We start from the raw sequence: 24,079 nt of genomic DNA, 5'->3' as shown, positions 1-24,079 counted from the left end.
TGCTTTTATGAACTTACAGAATATATATTTACAAAAGAAAAATGCCTCAATCTTCTCTCTTTCAATCTAAGTAACATTCTAAACTTTATTTCTACTTTTACGTATTTTCTCTAAAATATCATTTGTTTTCAGTTGTACCATGTAGTGTTGTTACTTAGTTCTATTACTTTATAATTTTTTTCTTTTTAACTTTCACTTTCCCTTTTTTGAGAAAAAAAATTAAATCTTTAATCTATGACTCATATTTTTTCCTATTTCAGGAATCTGTTTTTCTAATTAGAGATTTTAGCTAATTATCCTAAAGTCAGCTACTCTAAAATTTCATTAATCTCCATGTTTAAGAGTCCACACACACATGCACACACACACAAAAGCATGAGCAAAATGTGATTGTCAAAAGTTTCATAACTGGCAGGATCCGACTACACTGTATCGTCAGCATTAATAATAAAAATCTGAGTAAAGAAGTGAATGTAGTATTTCTTTAAAGTAGATTTCAATATTTGGGAAACTTTTTTTTCTATTTCTGGAGTATCTCTGCAATGTAAATAGACAAACCACATAACCCATATTCAGATAGGCTGGGATCACAGATGTTGTTTCCAAATGTACTTTTGAAACAAAGTACATGTTTTTCTTTTTAATAGTAAAAGCGCAGTGTTAAATTTCTGCTTCTTAAAGTGGGTCAAACAGGATAGATAACCCAGGTTTTTTCTCTGTGGATGTTAAATCCAGCGTTGCTATCATTCCTTGAAAAGCTAAATGTCCCAGAAATCAAAAGATTTTTTCCGTGGCTCTCCTGACTGCAGTCAAATTTAATTTTTGAAAGAATTTCAGTGGGAACTAGGTGTTTGAAACCTCAATTGAAGGTCCCTGCTATTTCTCCACCCCTGATTTTCCTGGGCCAGGCAGAAGACTTCCTCAAGTAAGCCGAGGTAGTACCCCCAGATAGAAGAGAGAGCTGTGTGTGTGCTGCACCACCCACGGGGCAAAAATGCATCAAGTCACAGCTTATGCCAAAGGTCAGGACAACTGGCTGGCCCCAGAACTAGTTCCGAAGGCCAGGGAAAGTCCTTCTTTCTTTTTCCCATACTTCAGCAATGGTATCCTTTCACAAACCCAGGAGCAGTGTCCCTATTCTCTTGAAACAGAAAAGATTATGTTATTAATATCTGTTGGCTGACTGATTTAACTTTAATATAAAAGAATTTTGTCAATCTGTTCCCTTTCCATGTTAAATTATATCTAATTTTTGGACCAAAATGTGGCCCAATACTGGTCATTCCAAGTTTCTTTCCTCTGTTAGGTCTTTTAACCGTGGGCTTATTTAGGCCAAGTTCAAAGTTTCCTTCCCTCTGTACTGCTGGTCAAACCCTCCCTCCAGCTGCCTCCAGTTGTACCACTGGTTTCTGAGAAATATCTGATAAGCAGCGCTTTGGGCAAATGCTGACTTATATCCCTCACAAGAACCTCACTGCCAGGTCTCTGCCAGTTGTCGTTCCTGTGAGTAGCCTGACAATGCAGAGGCCTCAAGTACAACCTTACCTTCTCAGAGGGGCTGGGCAGAGCTCTCCTCCCCCAGCCTCCCTCCTTCCAGCCATTGGAATAGAAAATCAGAACTCTTTATGCTTCTCCTAGAGGGCCACTCCTAACAGTGACCAAATGTGTATTCTTCCTATTGCCCTTGGCCCAAATGGAAGCTCCTTTTCCTTTAGGCAGGGAAAGAAATGTCCCTGAACCCCCTGCTTGAAATCTGAATAGCCAGCACTCCTTGCTGCCCCAAGCCCCTGATCTGCCCCATTAGTTTCTGAACTTGATCCAGTCTTGCTATCACCTCATCTTGGTTACCATGGGTTTACAGGCCTTCTTTATATTGAGCAAAAGGGGAAAGGGATAGTGCCTGCTCCCCACACCCATACCAAATCTTCTGGAGCTTTCATCTCTAAAATTTGTTTTGATTTTTCTACTGCCATGCATGAATGAGTGCCTCCATATGTCATTTTTCCAGATAACTAATCATTGCTTTTTAAAAATTACAATTTCCGGTATACAAAAGTATACCTAATATAAAGCACTTCCATGTCCGTGCACATTATAATAAATGATAAGTAGAATTGAAGTCCCTGTGAACCCCTCCCTAATCCTTCCTCTTCCATTTCTCTCCAGAGATAACAGCTAACCTGATTTTGTTGATAATCATTCTTTGCATGTTTTTAATACTTAAATTACACTTGGATATATGTAAAAATGCTATCTAGTTGGTTTTGGTATTTTTTAAATTTTATAGAGATGATTTAATTCTGTAAATTTCTGCAGTGTCTCTTTACTTAACGTTGTTTTTAGATTCACTTATGTTGATACACGTGGCTCTTATTCACTGTTTGTGAGTATTCCCTTATATACCACGACATTCTACTGTAGACACTTCCATTGTTGGTAGGGTTTTGCTATGACCCTCAAAGATAAAGAGGCCTCCTCAGGAGACGTGGACATTCTTGGACATGTCTGTTTGCTTAGGCCTGATCTTTAAATGCCAGAATTCAATATTAACCCCTTTTCGAATTGGTCTTTTTGAATCTGGGTAAGTTCGGAGTCTGTCTCCCTGGGCCTTAGTTATCTTAGGCACAAAGGGAGGATTGGACTCAGCAATCTGTAAGCTACTTTACAGGTCTAGAATTCTGTGATTCCTTTTAAAACAGTGCTTCCCTGCCTCCATATAGTGTATAATATGTATCAGTTATGAGCAACTGTTCAGCATGAGAACCAATTCAGAAATAATAAAAATTTCTGTGTGTGTGTATTTAAAATGAAAATGGCTTCAAGTCCCTGGGGAATATTTTCTTATATTTTAGATTTCCTATTTTATTGACTAGATAAATATTAATGAGAAAACTGGCACTGCTTTCAAGTCATAAAAAAAAAATTAATATCAGGGCATATTCAAGCAACATGGAAGGAATGTTGAGGTCTTGTCTCCTGAACGTAGATGTTGAGCTGTGTTGTCAGTTGGGCAGACTGCATGCAGCCTGGAGCCTCATGGATTGCTCATGAGTTGGGATGACTCAAGGTCATCATTTTGTACATGAATTGTTGTATGATGTCCTGCCAAAAAATGACGCTTTCTAAAAGGCTATTGAAATACATGAAGGACATTTTAACCCAAAATGTAATGCCTTTCAGAAGCTGTGTTTTTCGAGATTGTATAGTCTCTGTAAATGAGAAAAAAAAAACTTGCTCCCCTTAGTGCAGGATGAGCTGTGGTTCTTGCTGCTGTTGATATGGCCACCCCTTCCTTTGTAGTCTCTAATCATTTGAGGCTAGGGCACAAGTCAGGTCTTTGGAACTGGGGGCTCAGGGACTCTCCTGGCAATGACAATCACAATTTAGCACAGAGATGTCATGGAAGCTACCTGGGTTGTTCATTATCCCTTTTTTGCCTTCATATTTTCTGGTTCATGGCTGAACACTAGACAAAATTACCTTCAGAGAAGTACTGTAGTTATCATGAAATTTAATAACATTCATGCCAGAATAGTAGGGATAACTGATTTGTCTGTGTCATGTAGCTATGAATATAAAATTTTATTACATATATTTGAGTATTATTCTAACAGATATGATTGATTCAACAGCTTTTCCACTTTCTTATTTTTAGCAGCCCTGTGGATCAGGGGAAGTGACCAAGCTCCAGAGATGGGCCTTGATTAATCTAAATTTAAGAATAGGTTTAGATTAATTCAGTCTTGGTAATTGCCCATGGCAGTGATTGGTTCATGAACTCAGCCGTAGCCCCCAGAACATGACAATACCATGGCTATAAATTAAAAAATGAGACATGAAGGAAAGGTTGCTGGAGGTTTTGGGGAAATATTTCCTCACTTTTAAGAGAGAGGCACAGGAAGATGATCTCTTTTCTCCTCTGTATTACTGTTGTGGTCAGGAACTGCTATCAGTCAGAGGATGAAATTGATAGTCCCAGGAGGGTAGAGCCAAAAGCGGTACAGAGAAATGATCTGGAACTACTGGACTGAGCCATCTCTGAACCTCAACTCACCACTGGGCTTGTTATATGAGTCAACAAATTCCCATAAGCTAGTTTGATTTGGGGTTTCTGTTATTTGCAGCAGAAAGCATCATAATTGATATAATTGTATTACTGTTCTTATGACTGGTTGTTCTTTTAATCCTGGAGTAGTCTCAGGAAGTTACTTTTCCTTTAAATCTTAAAGTGAATATTAATCTACTGTATAGTCTACTGATATTATTATCAAACTAATTGTAATATAAAGATCTTCATTTTTTTACTGTAATAATATTTCTCAGCATCCTTACTATTGTTACAGTAGTATATATACTAAGAAAACTTTGAATTTACATGGTTTCATAGCTCTCTCTACGCTTAGTAGAATTTAACCTTTACATAATTACATAAGAGTGTTAAACCTTTTATTTTGTGTCTACTGTATACATGTTTCTGTGTGCAACATAACTGGCAGAAAGGATCGAGCCCTTGCCTGATGCGAGAGCAATTCAGAGCAATATGTTAAACCCAATAACACAGGATCGACTTACTATGCAAAAGCCAGGCCTTGAAGTAGGCATAGATAGACATGGTTGAGTGGAGAGCTAAGGAAGGAAGGAGGGAGAGGATTATACGGGTAGAGTGGCATTCTCAAAGAAGTCTGCCAAGTGAGGTGGCACATGCAAAGGGGAGGAGGTGTAGGGCCCACTTAGAGAAACAGAAAGCCAAAGTTAGATACAGGTTCTGAGAATTACAAGCTTCAGGAGAGCGGCGTATCTGCTGGGAAATTGCTTGCCAGGCCGAGGAATTTGGAAGTTGGATCCACAGCTTCTTAGTGAGGTGACATTATCACTGGGGTTGTTGAAAGTTATTCTCACAGTGGCTTGCAGGAGACTTAGACCAAGAAGGAAGGTTGGCAGAGCCTCCTGGGAAGCTGTTACATAATCTGTGCATGAAGTGACAAGAGCTGCAGGATAATAAAATCAGGATAATAAATACCTCATATTTATATGGAATTTCAGAGTTCCCATAGCACAGTCATACATATTATCTAATTTATCTAATTAAATCCTCTCAACCTTTTTTACAGTTGAAAATATAGAGCTTCAGAGCAGTTAAGCAACCTCCCAAAAGTTGATAATGACAGAACCCAACCTACAATCTATGTCTTTTGACTTCCAGGACTAGCTTTTTAATAATAATAAAACGATTTTTCCATTTTTAGTGAAATTAAAGTTATGTTAATTTGACTGTGTTCAGCAGCATTTGTCTGTCAACTGGCTGCCGACAGCCAGATTAAAAAAAAGTTAAAATACAAGTTCTCAACTCTTACAAAACATTGAAAACCTCTGAATAGTGAAAAGATGGTTAAGTATCTCAGATAATGGTAGTACCTTCTCAGGTAACAGAAAGGTAATCCTTGTAACAGATACAAAAACAAAGCAAAGCAAAACAAAAACGACTAGGTCAGTAGAAAGTTTCCTAAATGTTTTTATTGAATAGAGAGTAACTGAGACTTTAAGGAGCCTCAAAATGGCTTTGTTGAAGGTGGAAAATTTGCCCATGACTCCCAACTACAGGCAAAAACAACCTTGAAAGAACAGGAGTTACAATCTTAGTGAGCCAGAATAAGGAAAGTATTCATTTAGATAGGCATTTTGACATACATAGTCTCTTATTTAAAATGTGAATGAACTACTAAATAATGGAATGTTAGATATTAGCCTTCCAATTGAGAAAGCTAATTTTCCAGATATATAGTTGGTATTTTGAAAGTCGTAGATCTTTTTATTTTTCATTGTGGTTAAAAAAAAAAAAAACATAAAAGTTGCCATCTTAACCATTTTTAAGTATATAGTTCAATAGTGTTAAGTATATTCACATTGTTATCAAACAGATCTTCAGAACTTTTTTATCTTTTGCAAATCCGAAACTGTACCCATTGAACAACAACTCTCCTTTTTCCCCCTCTATCCAGCCCCTGGTAACCACCATTCTATTTTCTGTTTCTATGAATTTGGAAAATTATAAATTTTTCAAAAATGTTAATATCAAGGAACATTTATTGAGTGCCTGTTGGGCATTGCTCTTGGTGCTTGGGCCGAAAAGGGATATAGGATAGTGGAGAATGCCTAGAAGGTCTTTGTTACACTGGAGATGTATAAAAAGATAAATCACAATAAAAATTAGTGTATAGTTAAGTCTAAAATGAGCGATGGCCTCAGTAAATTCTGTGTGATGCCAACAGTAATATTCATGCTGTGTTGCTGAGTTTTGCTTTTGCCACCGCAGACCCTGCAATACTGGGGTACCCTGGAAGAAACGTGAGCCAGATGACCTGGGGATATTGGGTCTCAGATTGTATTTGTTAACAATAACAATGGTTATTAGGGGAAAGAATGATTGAGATGCTGTCCTCCTGCTAAATTAGCTGGCATGTGATTGTTGTCTATTTCAAGATGCACAGGAGTACCTAAAAAGGGTCCCTGGGAGGAAAGTACTGTGGAGGAAGAGGGGGGAAACCCGCTTGGTTAATGCCGAGGCATTGTATGAAGCTGGAGCTGGCAGGCAAGCCTTTTGGGGTGATCTCAATGTTGATATGTAGAAACATTGTGGTAACGTAGCCGTTGAAGGCTTTCTTCTACACCAAATAACTGCCGTTAATATTTAAGTCAGTTTAGAGGATACATAATTGACATGTTTTTTTGAAATGTCTTGGAAACCACTGTACAGAGTCCTGTAAAGAATGCAAAAGAATTGAAAAACCTGAAACAAAGCTGAGTAGCCCGGTGATGAGGATTTAGCAAATGCAGTAGAATCGTATTCACTGACTGGTGCCTCCAGAAAGAGTAGCAGCAGCTTGTTCCTGATAAATGACAGAACATGCTGATATATGCCCAGGACTTTGTGGTTCTTTGCAGTTGAATTGCTAAATAAGTTTCAAGCTACCTTAGTCTGGGGAAATAGATGAGGGAGAGGTTGAACTTGGAGTGCCAGACTCTCAAATGACCTTCAGTGCTACCTCTTAGGCACAACTGAGTTCTTCTTAACTTTGGTTTTAGGCTAGAATTACCTAGGGAGCTTTGAAAATTACAAGTGCACAGATTCTGCTCTTGACCAGTTAAGTCAGAATCTCAGCATTTGGGGACAGGAGCAGGCCTAGTTATAAGTATTTTTTTTTTAAGTTTCCCAGGTAAGTCTCAAGTGCAGCCAGAGCTAAAGACCGTTTTAGCTATTTCAGCTCTAGCCAGTAAGATGGTGGGAACGTTTGTTAAAATGTATGTGAAATACTTGCTAACCGTATAAAATACAGGCTTTCCCATCCCTGCATTCAAATAGACATGTTTTTGTTTGTTTTGTTTTGGATTGTGTGTGTGTGACACACGCAAGCATGCATGCTTAGCCAGTTGCAGATTCTAAGGAAACAAATGGAAGGAGATGGAGGAAGACATTGTGAAGAGGTCCCATGGCCTTCTTCAAGAAAAGATGGGGTACGAAGGGTAGGAAACATTGTTTATATGTATTTCAAGAAGTAGAAAATATAGCTCATTCTCAGTCTGTCTAAATTATGTAACTGTGAGGGATATGATTCATTTATGTCAAAATAATACGTTGCATTTAACATGTGTGCAATTCTTTGCAGAGTAATTAGCATTCCTTTCTTCAGCCTGTATGCAGAGGAAACATACCATTAACACCCGCTCTGTGTTCACATTTTCCAGTGCGTTGGAGAGCTTTTTTTTTTTTTTCAATAGAAATCTTTGTCCATTTGCTATTAAAACTTGAATTATATTTGAAGAAATTTATCATGTCTTTCTTTTTCTGGCAGGAATTGATTTTAAAATCAGAACGATAGAACTAGATGGAAAGAAAATTAAGCTTCAGATATGGTAAGTAGATATATATATATATTTATATACATATACAAATATATGTATACACAGTTTCTACTTTAATCAAGAATTAAAATGTGCATTGTGATAAGTTTGAGGTATCTTGCGATAGCTAAAACATCTTTTGTTTATCAGAACCAAGAGGAAATGGGTAAGAAGTATTCAAAGGTCTTTCTACCAAGAGTGGGACGGTGGGGAATGATATCACTAACCCACAGCCAGAAGAAATCTGAGAGCTCATTCTTCCAAAATGCTAATTTTATAGGGGAGGAAACTAAATTCTCGAGTATAAACTACTTTTTCATTGTAGTTGTTGCAGCTGCGAAATCAGATAAGGCAAAGTAGTCAAGTGTTAGGAACCCTGAACAGGATGTGCACATCTAGGCTGTAACCAAGACGTCCTCAGTTGAAGACCTGGAGCCAGTTGCTTCTCTTTTTAGGGCCTCCTTTCCCTCATTTGTAAATTGATTGGTTAGACTTATGATAGCTGAGTTCCCATTCAGCTCTGATGCATATTTCTTCTCATTAAATAAAAAATGAGGAACACTGGACTGGGAAATAAAAGAGAAAAAAGTCATATGCCGCTCATCTTTCATGTTGCAGTATGCAAGGCAAAGATCTTCTTATGCTCACCCAACTCTGATAAATTCCTGAAGAATTTGTCAAACTGCAACGAATAAATATGGTTCTTCCAGATTGCCAGTCTGAATATTTTTGGCTTGAACTCAGAAACACTTCATAGATTTTTTTTTTTTAACCTCCTATAAGCTGGTTTAATTTATTTCATTTCAGTATAGGGCCTTCCATGGAGCCCTATAGATTTGGAGCTTTGAGGAAGGTTTTTAATGATCTAACATGTGATGATGACAACAGTAGATAAAACATAGAAATTTAAAGCTACACAGGCCAAATGGTCAAGTAATATATATGAACTTTTTTCTCAGACTATTTTTCCTCTTTGAATCTCAGAACGGGGATAGAACTGGAACATTATATTGAAATTCACTAGCCCTTCTTTTGCAGTGGAAGAAACTAGCACTTAGAGTGGTTAAGTCTATCTGAGGGCATATGTCTGAGTCAGTGATAAAGCTCGGACAGGTACCCACATCTCCTAGAACATTGTGTCAGCCTCATATACTAGCCTAGTATTGTGGTTCCCAGTATACGTTGTCACATTGTGAAGGTTACCACAGGCTGCCCTTTTTCTCTATTGGTGTTTAATAAGAGGCCAAATATTTTAAAGATATAGAAAAAATTTTAAGGGGGAAGCAAAGAGAATTTCTGATGCTGTGATATATGGTGCCGATTATAAGTAATAGGGGGAGTTTCTAGGAGCCTGTGGGTGATCAGCTAATTAGAATGTGATATAACATGATACTTCTTATAGCTGCTCTAAGCAGCGAAGTAGTCTCTATTTAGTCTTCACAACCTACATTTAATATGGTAAGGTTTCCCCTACAGCCTCATTGCTTAACTGGTTCTAAATCAAGTAGTGTATTAGAATCAAAATATGGTTAACTTGCTCAAAGGTGCTTGGCTTGTATTTTCCCCATAATTTGTTTGCCATGTACCAAACAAGTGCCCTAAGTAGCTAATGCTGATCAGTGAGAGAAGAGTAGGATAAGATGACTGTGGTGTGAGGCCTGGCCCTGCGCTAAACAGCTGAGAGACCTAGGTGGCTTGAGTCTCATTTAAAGGTATGAGCTGTTTAGTGGCAGAACTGGGGACCACAGCCCACCCGAGCCTGTTTCTTCTTCTGCAGAATGAGGATGATGATAATACCACATACTGGGCTATGGTAGGCATCATGTAAGCACCATGTGAGAATTTTTTGTAAAGTATACATAAGTGTGAGGGATTTAGTAATGTTTTTAATTTACTGTATTTCTCGTGGGCCTTCATCTCTCTTTTGGGTTTGGCATATGTTAGATTTCTAGTATACTTTCACAAAAGCCTCTCTCTTCTCTACAATTAAATTGTACAGTTTAGTTTGTCTTAGTAGCACAGGGGGTGAATTAGTTCTGGTGGTAAGAGGCAAATTGAGGAATATTGATTTTCCCAGATATCAAAGAAATTTGACCTGCTATATAGGGATTGCTTCAATAAATTTAATTATAAACTTATATTTTTTAGATTGTATTCTAATGGTATGCCATCAGCTAAAAAGCAAGAATATATGAAAGTTTATGTTATTTTGAGGTGTTGTTCATATTTTAAAGTCTTTGGAGACATTGTCAATAATTATGAATTGAACTCTAGGTTCCCATTTAATCACGGGTTCCATAGCTGAGAAAGTTCTTGAGGGAGATCCATTTTAGTATGCTCTGCTGGGCAGAATTTACACAGTACTAAGTCTAGCCCAATTGCTTCTTTGTACAGACTTTCAATCGAGAGAGCAAAATGCCTTAATCATTAGGCATGTATAAAAAGGATTATAACTACCTCTGGGAGTCCAAGAATTTAGAACTATTCTCTGTTCTCTCCCACATGGGTTTGACTAATACAGCATGCCAGTTCCTAGCAGGCCATGGCTTTTCCTGTTGATGCTTTTATCGTCAAGGTCCAAGATTTTCACCGAAGTCATTGTGAGCTCTTGACAGGCTCCCATGGTCACCACCGCCTCCAGCTCACAGATACACAACAGGCCCCCTTTGTATCTCATTCCCCTTGTCCCCTGAAACCATTGCATTTGTGAGCAGACCAGAATTATATCTCCTACAGCTTAATGTCTCTCCTCAGTCAAGCTGGTGATGACTTTTAAAACCATTCTCTCCTTTGTTTCAAATTTTAGGGACACAGCAGGTCAGGAAAGATTTCGAACCATCACGACAGCATATTATAGAGGAGCCATGGTGAGTGTGTTTTAGGGCTTTGTAACTCTTCAGGTGAAAGTAAAACATGAGTATTCATTTGTCAGGTTTATAAGATTCAAACTGAAGTCTAATGCAAAGGGGAAAATAAATTCTTTATATGAAAACAAGATGTTTAAAGGGATTTTTATGTTTCGTGTTTAGTAACTGTATACTTTGCCTTTGGTCTTCATAATATATATTAGATAATTAGCTTATAGATGTTTTAGAACTCCTCACACATTCTGAGTGACTATATTTTTGTGATTTTTTCCTTTTATTAATACCTTTGCCAAATCTCAGTAAACCACAAGCTCTGCGACTGTTTCTTGCTCCTTCCCATCATTTAGCCCTGGCACCATCATTCCTTATCTCACCACGTCCACACCATCCACTCTTAATGGCTCACCTCTCTGGAGTCTCCTCCACCATTGTCCTGCCAGCTGGCCAAGAAGTAGCCGAATGGTCTGTGACTCTTTGAGGCTTAGAATCTGGTGAATTTTGACTACCAAGTCCTTCTTTGCTACATCCTAGCGTTATCCTTGTTAGTATAACCTCATCACTTGGTTATTTTCCATCCTAAGGTGCGTCATCTCTACAAGCCATTTATATTGCTTGTTGGCTCGGGGCAGGTTCTGTGTGGTACTGCGAGTACTACGGCGAATAAGGCAGCTTAAAAGTGCTATCCTGAACCATGCCGAGAACATCAGGTCCAGACCAGGGCTTTATCTTTGGCTTTTAGGCCTAATCCAAGCACTGGGTGGAGCTTCGAATTATGGTGAAACCCTGCGTGCCCAGAGCATCTCAGAAGGCTGCGCAGTTGAGATCATAAAGCTCACTTAACATAGGAGATTGTGGGATACCAGCTACCCCAGCTCATTGCTTGAAAGACTTGTGCTCCTGAGAGTGGTGTCAGGGTGACAGAACTGTAGGGGTGATAGCTATCCCCTTGTCTTCAGGAAGATATGATCTGAATCCATAGATTCTTTCATTATTATGCTACCCTCCCTTCCTCTTCCACTGCTACCATCTATTATTTGAGTACCAATAATTCATTCCCACAAAAATATTGGGGATTCCTTCTCAAAGCCATATCACCTTGGCACTATACACCACTAAGCATTTTATATGTATGTGTTCTCCACACTTTACCCTATAATACTTTTAAGATTGTGAAAGGCCATCATTTTAAGAAAGACAGTTGTCAGCTACTCTTTATTTTGCTTAGACTGAAATCAAAGGCAAGGGACGTATCTGTGAGCCAATAAGAAGTTTGTTTGTTGGTTGGTTGTTTCCCCCAGGAAGGATTTTAGGATAAATAAGAACATCTTAACAGGGATGATTTGGAATAGTTTACAGGTAATTTTGATTAGAGGCATCATATAAACATAGCCTTTCTATAGGCCAGTTCTTTATTTTCCAGGAGTGATATATTGATAGCACTTGTGTGCTTGTTTTCAACAGAGAATTGTCAGGGACATTTAGAATGTGAAGCACGGTTCCCTTGGATGTCTAGCTCTAGTTCACGGTCCAAGGAAAGAGGTCATTGAAATGTGTCATTTAATTTAGATTTGAGGGTTATCTGGCTTTTTTATTTATCTACTTCCTAGTCTTACTTCACATTACTTCAAATAATTAGAAATTGCTGCCATTTTAAGATAATATTGTCTTTTCACTTTGAAGATAGAGGTTCCTGTCTCTTGTTCTGTTGTAATGCCAGTTCCTGGCACAGAGTAGATGGTCAATAAATACTTGCTGAAGGGGTGAATCGGTGGAAAATTTCACACCTAGAGACAATCTTAGATGAGGCTTCAGGAAACCCAGCTCTACTTGAGTCTTGGATCTTGGAGGTCATTTGTTCCATTGGGATGTGGGACCATCATGTTCTCGTTGGGGTGTGTTCTCATTTCAGCAGGTGGCGGTTCTGGCAGGTTTAGTTTGGTTGGCTCAGTCATATAGCATGTTGATAAGCACTGTACTGGAGTCTGCCAGCATGGCAGAGTCCTTCGGTCTATTTCAAATTGTTCAGCAACATTTGTAGACATAGTGGTAACCTCGATGGACAGTTGGGCTTTGTTGGGAAAAGGGCTATATTCCTGCTTTATCAACATTTCTCATAGATAAACAATGTCTTATAAACTCTAAGGAAGCTGTTGTTATTATAAGTATATACCAGATATATAAAATTTTAACTAGTATACTTGAGTGTATTTCCAGCTGATTCATAATATGTTAGTTTACATAGGAAATGGTCAAAGGGCATTTGCTATTGAAACCAAAGATATAAATTCATGTGGAGAGAGGATCAGATTCTAGAAATATTGAGGTCCTTGGGCCTACAGGACTTAGTGATTGACTGCCTGCCTGCCTGCCTGCCTGTGGAGGTGATTACTTCTAGAGGTCTGCTTGGGCTGACTGGCAGGATCGTATTGCCCATCATCAAAGCAAGAATATAAGAAGAAAGGAAAGATTTAGAAGGGAGGAAGACAACCTGGTGTTTTACTTAGTTGAGTTGAGTTTTTTATGACCACAGGGGACATCTGGGAGCGTAAGGCCAGTCAGTGGTCTCCAAGGCACATCTCTGACTTCTGTCTCTGGCCTCATCGTGTCCTCTTCTCCCATTAGATATGTTCATTCTTGCCAAGCTGACGACTTTCTTTCACTCAGTACAATGGATTCTGGGCCTTCCTAGTCAGCAAGATATTTATAACATTTCTGCTATGTACCAGGGGCTGTGGGCTTCCCCTCTTTACTCCTGCCTCAACCTCTTTGCCCAGTTCATGTCTACTTAGTACTCAAGCCTTGGCTTTATGTCATTTTCTCAGGGAAGCCTTCCCTGACAACCCCAGCCCCTCAGCCAGATTAGATGAGCATTCGTACACAGAGCTACTCATGCTTCTTCATAGCAATTGTCAAAATTATAATTAATTGTATAATTATTGATTCATTGTTTTCTTTATTAGCCATCCATGAGAGGAAGGGGCCTTGTCCAACTTGTTCACTGATGGTAGTACTTAGTATAGTATCGGGCACATAGTAGGTGCTCACTAAGTATTTGTGGAATGGCTGGACAGGTGGGTGAATCTAGCACTTAATACAGAAGGGTGATGTGGTAATACAGATTTTAGAATAGTTAGCATACAGGTGTCAGTTGAAACATTTAGAAGATAGACCTTTTAGAAATATCAGCTATGGGACCTTTAAAAATATGATGGCAATGCCTTTCATTAAACTCGTATAACAAATACATTATATTTTAAGTGTCTGTGATGTACTTAGATGATGACATTTTGATCAGCCCATATAAAAAGAAATAATTTTAAAGCAGTATGGTTACAATCTTAGTATAGGTAGAAAGCAAGACAGTTTCTACTTGGAATAAACACATGCACAACAAAAGTGATTGCCTCTTACTCTCAATGTTACCTGTTTTAACTTAAACACGCTTTCAGCTCTAGTTGGTGCCAGTTCTTATCATGTGAGGTCAGGTAGAAAGGGTGTATCACCTTTACCGTAATCACTAATTCATTAAAGGTTAACAGTGAAAATGTTAACAGTATTTATTTACATGGTGAGACAGCGGAAGAATTTATTATTTTTGCTTCTGTTCACTTTAAAATATTGTGAATCCTTTTTATGAAAACCAATAAAAGGATTTGGTTTCTAGTAGGGGAGGAGTATGTTACATTATATTTTATAACTTTAAATATATAAAGTACTAAATAAAGATCTTTTTTCTCCTATAGGGAATTATGCTGGTCTATGACATCACAAATGAAAAGTCCTTTGACAATATTAAAAATTGGATAAGAAACATTGAAGAGGTATATATACAAAGAGAATGATGATACTGGAGACTATCATAATGATACTGGAATGATGGTACCAGAATGATGATACCTGCCTGGAGCTTGTAAAGGGCTCCTTATGTCTCTCAGAGGCAGCTGAACTGCTGAGAAGTCAGGCATGGGCAGGTCAGGCCCTGACTCTGAGGGGCACGTGGAGAGCAAGACTCCAGTCTGCCAGTATGACTGCCCTGCTAGACTTGGGTGGGTGGGTGGGGCAGGCAGGAGCAATTTCACAGAATTGTATACTTGGGTGAGATCTTGAAAATAATTTAATACAAGTCCCCACTTTACACATGAGAAAACTGAGGCCAGAAAGAAGTGACTTACCTGTACTCTTATAGCCTTAAAAAGAAGAGCCAGGATTAAAACATCCGATTCCCAGGTCCTATCTGTTCCACCATTTGGTTTGACTAGCAAAAATATGTCTTTATTCCAACAACTAATCATTTTGCCTTTCTAACATTTTTTACATCTTAGATATTTACATCTTAGATATTTTGGTTTAATTTCAGATTGATAAGAATTATGATTTTTATTTATGTCTCTGACATTTCAGAAAGAAATCTGACTCAAATAATTTTTTACACATTTATTTTAACCTACATGAATTTATTTTTTAAGTAGTTCAGAATCCAGAATACCTTCCCCACTAGCTCACTCAATACCGTTTTTTTGTGTTGTTGTTTTTTTTTTTTTGACCCAAACTAATATTTGGAAGTTGTTAGAATACCATAAGTTTTATTTCTGTTTGTTCATGTACAAAAAAAAAGACATGAGAATGACCAAAAGCCTTTGGGAAAAAAGTTTGCACAGCCTGTTATGCTGTAGCTTTTCCCCTCCTCCTAGCTTTTAAATTTTTCTCTGAATCATGCCTTGTGTTGAGTGAAAGATCATTTGTCTTCTTATTAAATTCATGAATGTGTTTCTGACAGGTTAGGATTCGTCTATTGAATAAACCGTATTTTTCTCAGGCTGTTTTTATAGTGTACTGTTTTCTCCTTGCAGCATGCCTCTTCAGATGTTGAAAGAATGATCTTGGGTAACAAATGTGATATGAATGACAAAAGACAAGTGTCAAAAGAAAGAGGGGAGAAGGTAAATTTGAACTGAATGCATAAAGATTGGAATCTACTCATTAAGCAGTTATTTTTCTTAGTGTAATTATTGATTTAAGTTTTTTAAGTGTCTATATTTTAATCCTTTAACAAATAACAAAGAGATGTAATCCATACTTGAATGGTATGAATTAGCATTCGAGAGCCAACTCTATAGACTGTGTAGTCATGACTGACTCATTCCTAAAGAATTTGCTGTTTTCTGGGAGATACAAACTGGTTCTTTTTCAGATTCCTGCAGCTTAGAGTTCAGGCTGTTTCTTCCATATCTGTGTGAAAATGTCTAGTTTTTAAGTTAATTTATTGTCTTTGAAAAAAACTAATAGGATAGGTGAAGTTCAACAGTAATCATTTTGCAATTTATTATTTTTCCTAAGAATATTGTACTACGCATTAGATTTAGGTTATTATGGATAAACTCCTTATAATTCATCAAGCTATGGATGTCATTTACAGGTCTTTTACAAGCATTTCTCTATTTTGTATCCTGCAAAGCAAAGGAGTTTATTATATCTACATATTTACTTTTATGACATTTCCTAAATAGATTTTAGAGGCTTTAATTTTTACGTCTTGGTTTAGTCTTTTTTATTTTTTAAGTGATACATGCAAAATGCATTTTGGTTTTCAATCTGACTGCAGACTTTTTCCCCTAAAAACATTCTCTTAATCTTGGTATTATAAATGAACTAAGAACTCTTTGAGAGTAGATAGAAATATGGAGAAGTTCACATTTGTTACAATCAATAGAAACCAAAGCAATGAATACTTAGTATTTTGGCTTCTATTAAGCACCAATTTATTAAAAAATAATGAAAAATCAGTATAGTAACATTTGGAGAATTATACTTTCAGAGCAGATAAAAGGAATGGATCCAAGTTAATGGTAGGGGTGAGTGTCTATCATAGTTTTTGTTTGTTTGTTTGTTTGTTTTTAAGTGTATTAGAGATCTAAATGTATGATAGAAAAAAGAGAAGTACTTAAATTGCATTTTGAGTATAAGTAGTACCATGTTACTTATGGTGATTAATTTAGACATCTAAATTGCAAACACAATAGAAGGAAGCACACAGAGATTTGAGAACTTCAGGAATTCTGAACTAGATACTCTACCTTTGGGACTTTGAAAAACCTAGAAAATATAAATGCTTTATATGTTCAAACAACTCTCTCTGAATTTAAATGTTTCTTTTTGCCTTTCAGTTAGCAATTGACTATGGAATTAAATTCTTGGAGACAAGTGCAAAATCCAGTACAAATGTAGAAGAGGTAAGAAAGAAATGTTTGGTATTTTGTTATATAGTAGCACTAGTGCTTAAGTGCCTATGCTCAAATTCTCAAGCCTTTTTTTCTGACTTAGTGAATGTCTTTGGTGAACTTCACCTCCATTTTGTGAACTTCTGTGCTTCTGATTTTTATGTGGACCCTGATTGTTGAATTTCCACATGGGATATATTAGATTGCTCAGTTACGATTCACTGAACAGAAGATGAAGTTTAGTTTAAGTTCAATTTTGCCCTTTGTTTGGGAAGCTAGAAATCCTGTACTAGCCGACCAAGCGGTATCTGCTCATTTATCATCATTCATGTCATTCTGTAGTAGCCTGTAGCAGGAGAGTTGTAATTACTTTGATGTCTGTACTCTCTCAGAATTAAACTGTAAGCTTATTGAACAGATTCCCTTAGTGTACACGTTTGAAGTAGATTAAGCATGATACATTGTAACACAGTGGCATTTAGTAATAAGAAAGTGTGTTTATCAAAGAGTGATTTAATAATTTTCAGGAAGTTAACTGTTAAAGAAAACCAAATCATCCAAAGTCTTCTAAGAATAGATTTTTTTTTTTACCAAGGGTGGAATTATTGATAATATTTTCTTTTTTAAAACCATTTAAAAAACTGATCATAAAAATAATACATGTAATATGTGTTAATACATATAATTCATTTAACAATAATACTGATGGTTTTATAAACATATAATTTCTTAGACTACTCACTGTTCACCATATCATGGCTAAAAACTGAGACTTAAAATGACTTTATTGGCTAATGGACACTAATCAGAATTTTTTCTTTGTTTAAATAACTAAAACTCATTTCTTTTCAGGTTGGCTAATGGGCATTAGGAAATAGAAAGCCTCTACTGATATATTTATACAAGCATAGATAAGCAGAAAAATGCTTCCTTTTGCTTGCCACAAAAGGATTTTCTTCCATTAGGAAGAGGGGAGCCTCTTGTCAGCCTTAATGGTGGAGACAGGCGAAAAGCTTGCTCACTCACATGGTCCACATAGGATGACGCCCACAGAAAGGACTCAGTAACCTGACTTAACAGAGTAGACTTAGGTCTCTGTTAGTACCTGCACCCTGATCACACCTGTGGCCTAGAGAGAGCATGGAGTTATAGAAATATAGAACTAGAAGTTGCCCGAGCTGCTTATTCTGGCCAATTAAGCACTTTCCCCAGAGCTTTGACTTAGCGTGGTTAGCCTCATAAAGACTGAGATGGGCTTATTTAGAAACTTAGATTCACAGGTAACCAGTGTGACAGTGAAACACCAACAGCGCGTGATAATAGTAGTTACCGTATTGTTTCTGTTTGACTTGATTGAGAATAATCCTTTTGCTGAATGTTTTTTGGGCATCAGGCATGGTTAGGAACAAAGAGACTGACACCACAGTCTCTTTGGGTTTAGCATGGAGACAACTGAAGAAGCTTTAAGAGTCTTGGCTCTATGGAAACAAAGTAAGGATGATAGATTTTTAAAAATATTTAGTTTGGGTCAGGAGGCACAAGGAATAAAATGTCACTGAGATTAATCAGATTTGTCCTGCTTGCATTTGATCTGATTTCCACAGTGGGGAATTTAGCTGCGCTCTAGGAACTGTCAGGATTTGGGAATGTTAAGATATGGAAGATTATATATTCTCAGGTATAAGAGTGAAAGCAATTTGAAAGAGAGGGCATTGGGAATAAAAAGCAGAGATTTTTATAAAAACAGGTTTTAGACCTATAGGGCAGTACATATTTATTCATTCACTTATTAAACATACTCAGCATCTTCTGGATCAGGCAGTGTGTCCCACTTTGGGGACACAGGGATGGCTTAAACAGAGCCTTTGCTCCCCAGGTGCTCTTGGTATACTGAGGAAGCTACCCATAAATCAACAAGTGTCATATTAGGGACTCGAGCCAGATATTATATGCAAAAAATATTTGATGAATGAATGAATGAGCTTGATAATATTGGAAAATGTTTGATATAATCAAAAAGTAAGATACAATATTCCTGTGTATACTATAATTACAATTCTGTCCTCTCAATTAAAAACTTTAATATGCTTATATTTCATAATGAAATAATGAAAACATTCTATATTTCAATTTTAAAATATAAATATGTAATAATAAAATTTTTGGTTTACCTTTAGGCATTTTTTACTCTTGCACGAGATATAATGACAAAACTCAACAGAAAAATGGTTTGTATCGCTTACAATTTTTATTTTCACTATTCCGTTTTAAAATTTCTTTTATTTCTACAGTTTATTTGATTGAAAGGATAGGCCTGATTATAATATATTCACATTAACTCATTTTTTCCTGACTCACGTATTTACCTGGTTGAACTTTAATTCTTATCTCTGTTTCTTCAGGTTTCTTATTTCTGAACTATAGCCATTTCAGTTCTTTTATCTGACTCTTTAAGTGGACTTTGAATTTTGATCTGAATAATTAAAATAATAATGGCACAAGTTAAATTTTTGCCATAAAATTATCTAGTTCAGTTTTCGTGTGACATATTCATATCTGCATATAATTATGCTCTTGAAATTGCTAAAGTTTATCTTAGTGATAAATTATTAAGACAACCTTGAAAGTTTATTTTAACCTGAATTCTGAGTATAATTGTATACCTTGTATTACCAACTCTTCTTACCTCTAACAGCGTGATTGACTATACCAGTATCTTTACATTATTTCCATTACCCTTGAAACTTTATACAACCTTGGCTGTAATTTCTTTGAATTGGAAATAGGAGCTTCTTAACTAATATATATTATTAATATAAAAGTTATTATCCTTAAAACATTTTTCTCATTTTAATCCACTATTTCCAAAGAAACCAATAACATTGGAACTTAACTAGCTTCCTTTCTAATAAAATACTCCACCGAATATACATTTATGGTATGGTTTGATATTTTTGTTTTTTTAGACATTTTTTAGACAAACCACGAAACTTTTATTTCTTTGGTAACTTTATCTTCTGTTTTTTAGAATGACAGCAATTCATCAGGGGCAGGTGGACCAGTGAAAATAACAGAAAACCGATCAAAGAAGACCAGTTTCTTTCGTTGTTCGCTACTTTGATGAACTTTTTCTGAGAGACTGCAGCACATCTAGAGGACCCTTTCCTGCTTCTCTGAAAGCACAGGTCACCCAGCCTCAGAATCACACCACCAGGCTGCTGCTGAGAGCACCACTGAACCTAGACCTCTCGACACAGAATGCCAAGTGGATTCCAGCCTCATGGCCTGTCAAGATAACAGGCTTCTTTTTCAAACATGGAAGCAATGAAATGGAGACACATGCAAGACTTGTTTTTTCTTTGTTTTATTGCCTGTTGCAGAAGCTGCTATCTTTCTTTTTCACTTTGCACATCAGTGTTAGCCTTTTCCTGTTATAGCACAATCTTAGACTCATATTTGCACACTTTTGTCTCGTGAAGTTCTAGACAAATTTGTGCTTTTGAGGATGTTTAAAAAAAGAGTAAAACACTTTAGAGCAGAGGTTAATGTACTAAAATTAAAAGACATTTGGTCTGGTTCATATACCCAGATGTTATTGCATTGATAGCACTTATTTAAGGGCTCTGATTTGTGACTTTCTTAAATAAGAATCATTAAATTCTGATAAAATTTATCTTAAAAATTTATGAAAATGTCCATCTATTCATCAGAGGCTACAATTTCTTTATTTCTTCAAATTGATTAGAGCTTTGCTTCATTCCTGACCTTTTTGCCAGAGAGCCTGGGTAGGTGAATAAATCACATCTCGATTGATTCCCTCTGCCTAATCTGCGGAAACTGCATTTGAAGTCACCTTAATGTCACTTTTCCTAGGGTTCGTATTTGCTGTTTTCTCCTCTGTTTGGCCTATTGTAATCATTTAGTTACGTAAAACATAACATATTTCAACGTTGTTGTCTGTTTCTGGTTGTGAACTTCCTGAGCTAAAATTTTACATAGGCAGAGAGATGTATCATTTAGGGTTTTATTTCAGCATCTAATTGTGGTTCTGTCATATTAGCATATGTAATATAATTTTTCTTAAATTCATTCCTTAGCTTTTTGGTTTAGTCATAATACTCAATTCTTACATAATCCCATCTTCAAGAGTTAACAAGAGTTAGATTTAGATTTCCATTCACAGGAAGCTTACCTATAGGGAGAGAATAACTTGTTAATATAAATTGAGTAGAGATGGCTCTTGATAATGGTGAAAATAAAGAGTTTTGCTCTTTTATTTGGCCTTTTTTAAAAAGATAAAAGTAATTAGACCTACTGCAGCCTCTAGGAAAAGTCTTGCCTTTTATTAGAGAAAATATGAGCAAGGTTTCAGTTTTAAAACAGCTATTGTTGAATGTGTAGAACCCATTTCCACTTGTTCCAAGTTTATTGTTAGAGAACTTGGTCTAGTCATTTGGGCCAAAACCAATCAATAATAGTTTAGCTGCCTTTCTCACCAAACACTGGTACTGGCATACCTTTTGTAAATGAAACCATAGAAAAAAAGGTATTTAGTGTTAACTTCTGTGCCAAATTCAGATCATTATGTCATTACTGTTATTCTGGCCTTCGGTGTCATAACATAGAAGGAATTAATAAAGAGGTGATTATTAATTACAAGGAAAATGAGTTCTGTTAATAATTATTCTTCCTGTTAGGTTTGTTTTGTTTCACAAAGGTTACCATCAGTTAGGGATGGAGATGAAAGTAGAAATGGATTGCTCGTTACCACAGAGAATTCTGCTTCAAATTAAGACGTATCATTAGAATGCTTGGACCAGTCAACCTTTACTACTTATTTGAAAACTTATGCACAATTTAGCTGCAGGAAATATCTCAGAGCTATTTTTGATGGATGCACTAAATTTATTGTTAACAAATTTCAGCCTCCTTGATTTTTTTTTTTGTACTTAAAGGTACCTGTTGATGTCCCAGTATAATCAAGTGGTTCAAGTGATTGAAAGTTGAGTGTAGGTCTACCATCTTAAAATTATATACATTTTTGGAAAGAAAAATAATTTCTTAGAAACATCTTGAATTCACTAATTTTCTGAAAAATCCAAGTAGTTAAGCTTTCTGGATGGTAACAAAGTCATTTCTAAAAGGCAAGTGCTATGACACCACGTATGAATGTAATTCTCTTAGTAATTTACCTCTGACTATTTGGTGTCTTAACACTTTGGTTTATATCTCAGGGGTTGTCTGCAAACCAAAACTGACATGTTCTATGGTTAGCCTTTTTTTTTTTTTTTAAATAGAATGCTTTGCTTTCTTTTTATTCTTTCTCTCTTTTTTTTGTCTTATATGGATTAGTAACTAGTCTCCATGAACTTCCCTTTGAAAGAGCCTATAAAAGTTAGATGAGTCTAAAATTGCTCTTTGAAGTAGCAGCAAGTTGGGGGTATGTACTCTGTTATATAGAAATAAATTGTCCTTGCTATTTTCTTACATTTAGTCTTGCTAAATTGTATATAATTTGAGCTAAGACCATAGGAAATTCACTTTCTGCATGGTAAAATGACCCAATAAATATTCCACCTTGCTTAATAATGTACATATAGTGCATTATTTTTTCTATTTGTAGATGAGTTTAGTGACAGATAATTGTCTGTTCCCTGCTGAAACTGAAGAAATCTAGTTTTATGTGAACATTTTTGTCTTCTTACAGATAAGGTACATGAAGATTTTTGCAGCAGTATTAGTGGTTCAGTGGCTGCATTTTATTATCAGTGTGCTAATTTTTGCCAATAATTGGACTAGACCTTTTCAAATAGTGTCTAAGGATATCAGACAATGAAAATGTGCTGTAATTAAGTAGCATGTGAATCAGTTAATTGTAAAATGTTTCACTGGGAACTTATTTTCGCTATATTTTACTTCAGACAAATTATGAGAAAATAACCCACCTGTGCATCAATTAAGAGGTGCTGCAGGGTTTCTTACTATTTACATAAACATTTTGTGCAGTCTTTGTTATAAATTTTCAGAAAACTATACTCTTTACTTTGAAGGACTATTTTTTAATTATACCTCATTTAGCTAACTAGTATTCTAATACCTGGTAGAGAAATAGTGAGCCAGCCTTTAAGAATCCAACACAATTTAGATTATATGTTTTGTTTTTAACTGAAGGGATCATTGGGAAAGGTAGGATGTAGTTTAGTTTAGAATAGAACGTACATGTCATATCCAATAGTGCAAAAAGAAGTATTATCTCCCTGTCTCCATTAATAAATTTAGCTGTGCAATATAGATAAATGTTTGCAGAAATTTCTAAGAGATTGTAACTCCATCTGACAGGTTCTAATGCTGAGAATCTGTATGACAGCTTACATTAAGGGTTTCCTGTGGACAGTAAGTGATAACATTTAAGCAGACTTTCTTTGGTAGTTCATGACTTAGATTTTTTTATAAATATAGTTCTTTAAAGATGAGCATCTAAGCTTAAAAATTTTTAAACAGTACTTCATTATTTTAGTTTACTTATCTCAGATTTTGTGCAGTCATTTCTGCTGTCAGGTTTTTTAGAATTTTTCTTTTAATAGAAAGGATATTCCTTTATCCTTCTTGTTGTATCTAAAGAAGGGGAGAATGTAATAATGAAATTCCTTGTCCTAGAGGGACCTAGAGAGGCAGGATATGCTAATAAAATTTCAGATGCTAGCGCAGTTTTACAGTAGAATCAGTCTTTTTTTTTAGACTAATAAAATCAGTTGAGTGTCATGTTCACTATGAAAAACATCTTAATGACTTAAATGTACAGAAATGAAAATTATTTTAGGGATGTTTTGAAATTCTACTTCATTTTTTGAAATGCTTGTGCCATATGCAATTGCATTTCTTATTGCCAAGAACTAATAGAACTTCTTGTTTCCTTTTCCTACCTTTTTTAAAAATGTGAATTTAATTATTATAATTCATTCCTATGGCCTTACAGATGGGTTTTATTTTGTTTGCAGCTGACACTGCAGTTCCTTTAATGCAAAATACTATATACTATTTGACTAAAATCATGCTCCTCATGGGAAATACATAGTTTTTCCATAGAATTATCCT

General features: G+C 36.1%; 1 protein-coding gene across 1 annotated transcript in view; it reads left to right on the top strand.

The window, feature by feature from the left end:
- Window positions 1–23,770, top strand: part of RAB8B (RAB8B, member RAS oncogene family) — a 55,932-nt gene extending 32,162 nt beyond the window's left edge. Inside the window, exons 2-8 of the mRNA XM_039865377.1 lie at window positions 7,851–7,911; window positions 10,706–10,766; window positions 14,510–14,587; window positions 15,617–15,706; window positions 16,931–16,996; window positions 19,162–19,212; window positions 20,013–23,770. Of these exons, the coding sequence (XP_039721311.1) occupies window positions 7,851–7,911; window positions 10,706–10,766; window positions 14,510–14,587; window positions 15,617–15,706; window positions 16,931–16,996; window positions 19,162–19,212; window positions 20,013–20,105 (500 nt within the window). The 3' untranslated portion in view covers window positions 20,106–23,770. The remainder of the gene's footprint in view (window positions 1–7,850; window positions 7,912–10,705; window positions 10,767–14,509; window positions 14,588–15,616; window positions 15,707–16,930; window positions 16,997–19,161; window positions 19,213–20,012) is intronic.
- The last annotated feature ends 309 nt before the right edge of the window (window positions 23,771–24,079 follow it).

This window comes from Pteropus medius, unplaced genomic scaffold, assembly GCF_902729225.1.
Source record: "Pteropus medius unplaced genomic scaffold, Ma_sr-lr_union100, whole genome shotgun sequence".
NCBI lineage: Eukaryota > Metazoa > Chordata > Mammalia > Chiroptera > Pteropodidae > Pteropus > Pteropus medius.
This window is presented reverse-complemented; position numbering and strand designations above follow the sequence as displayed.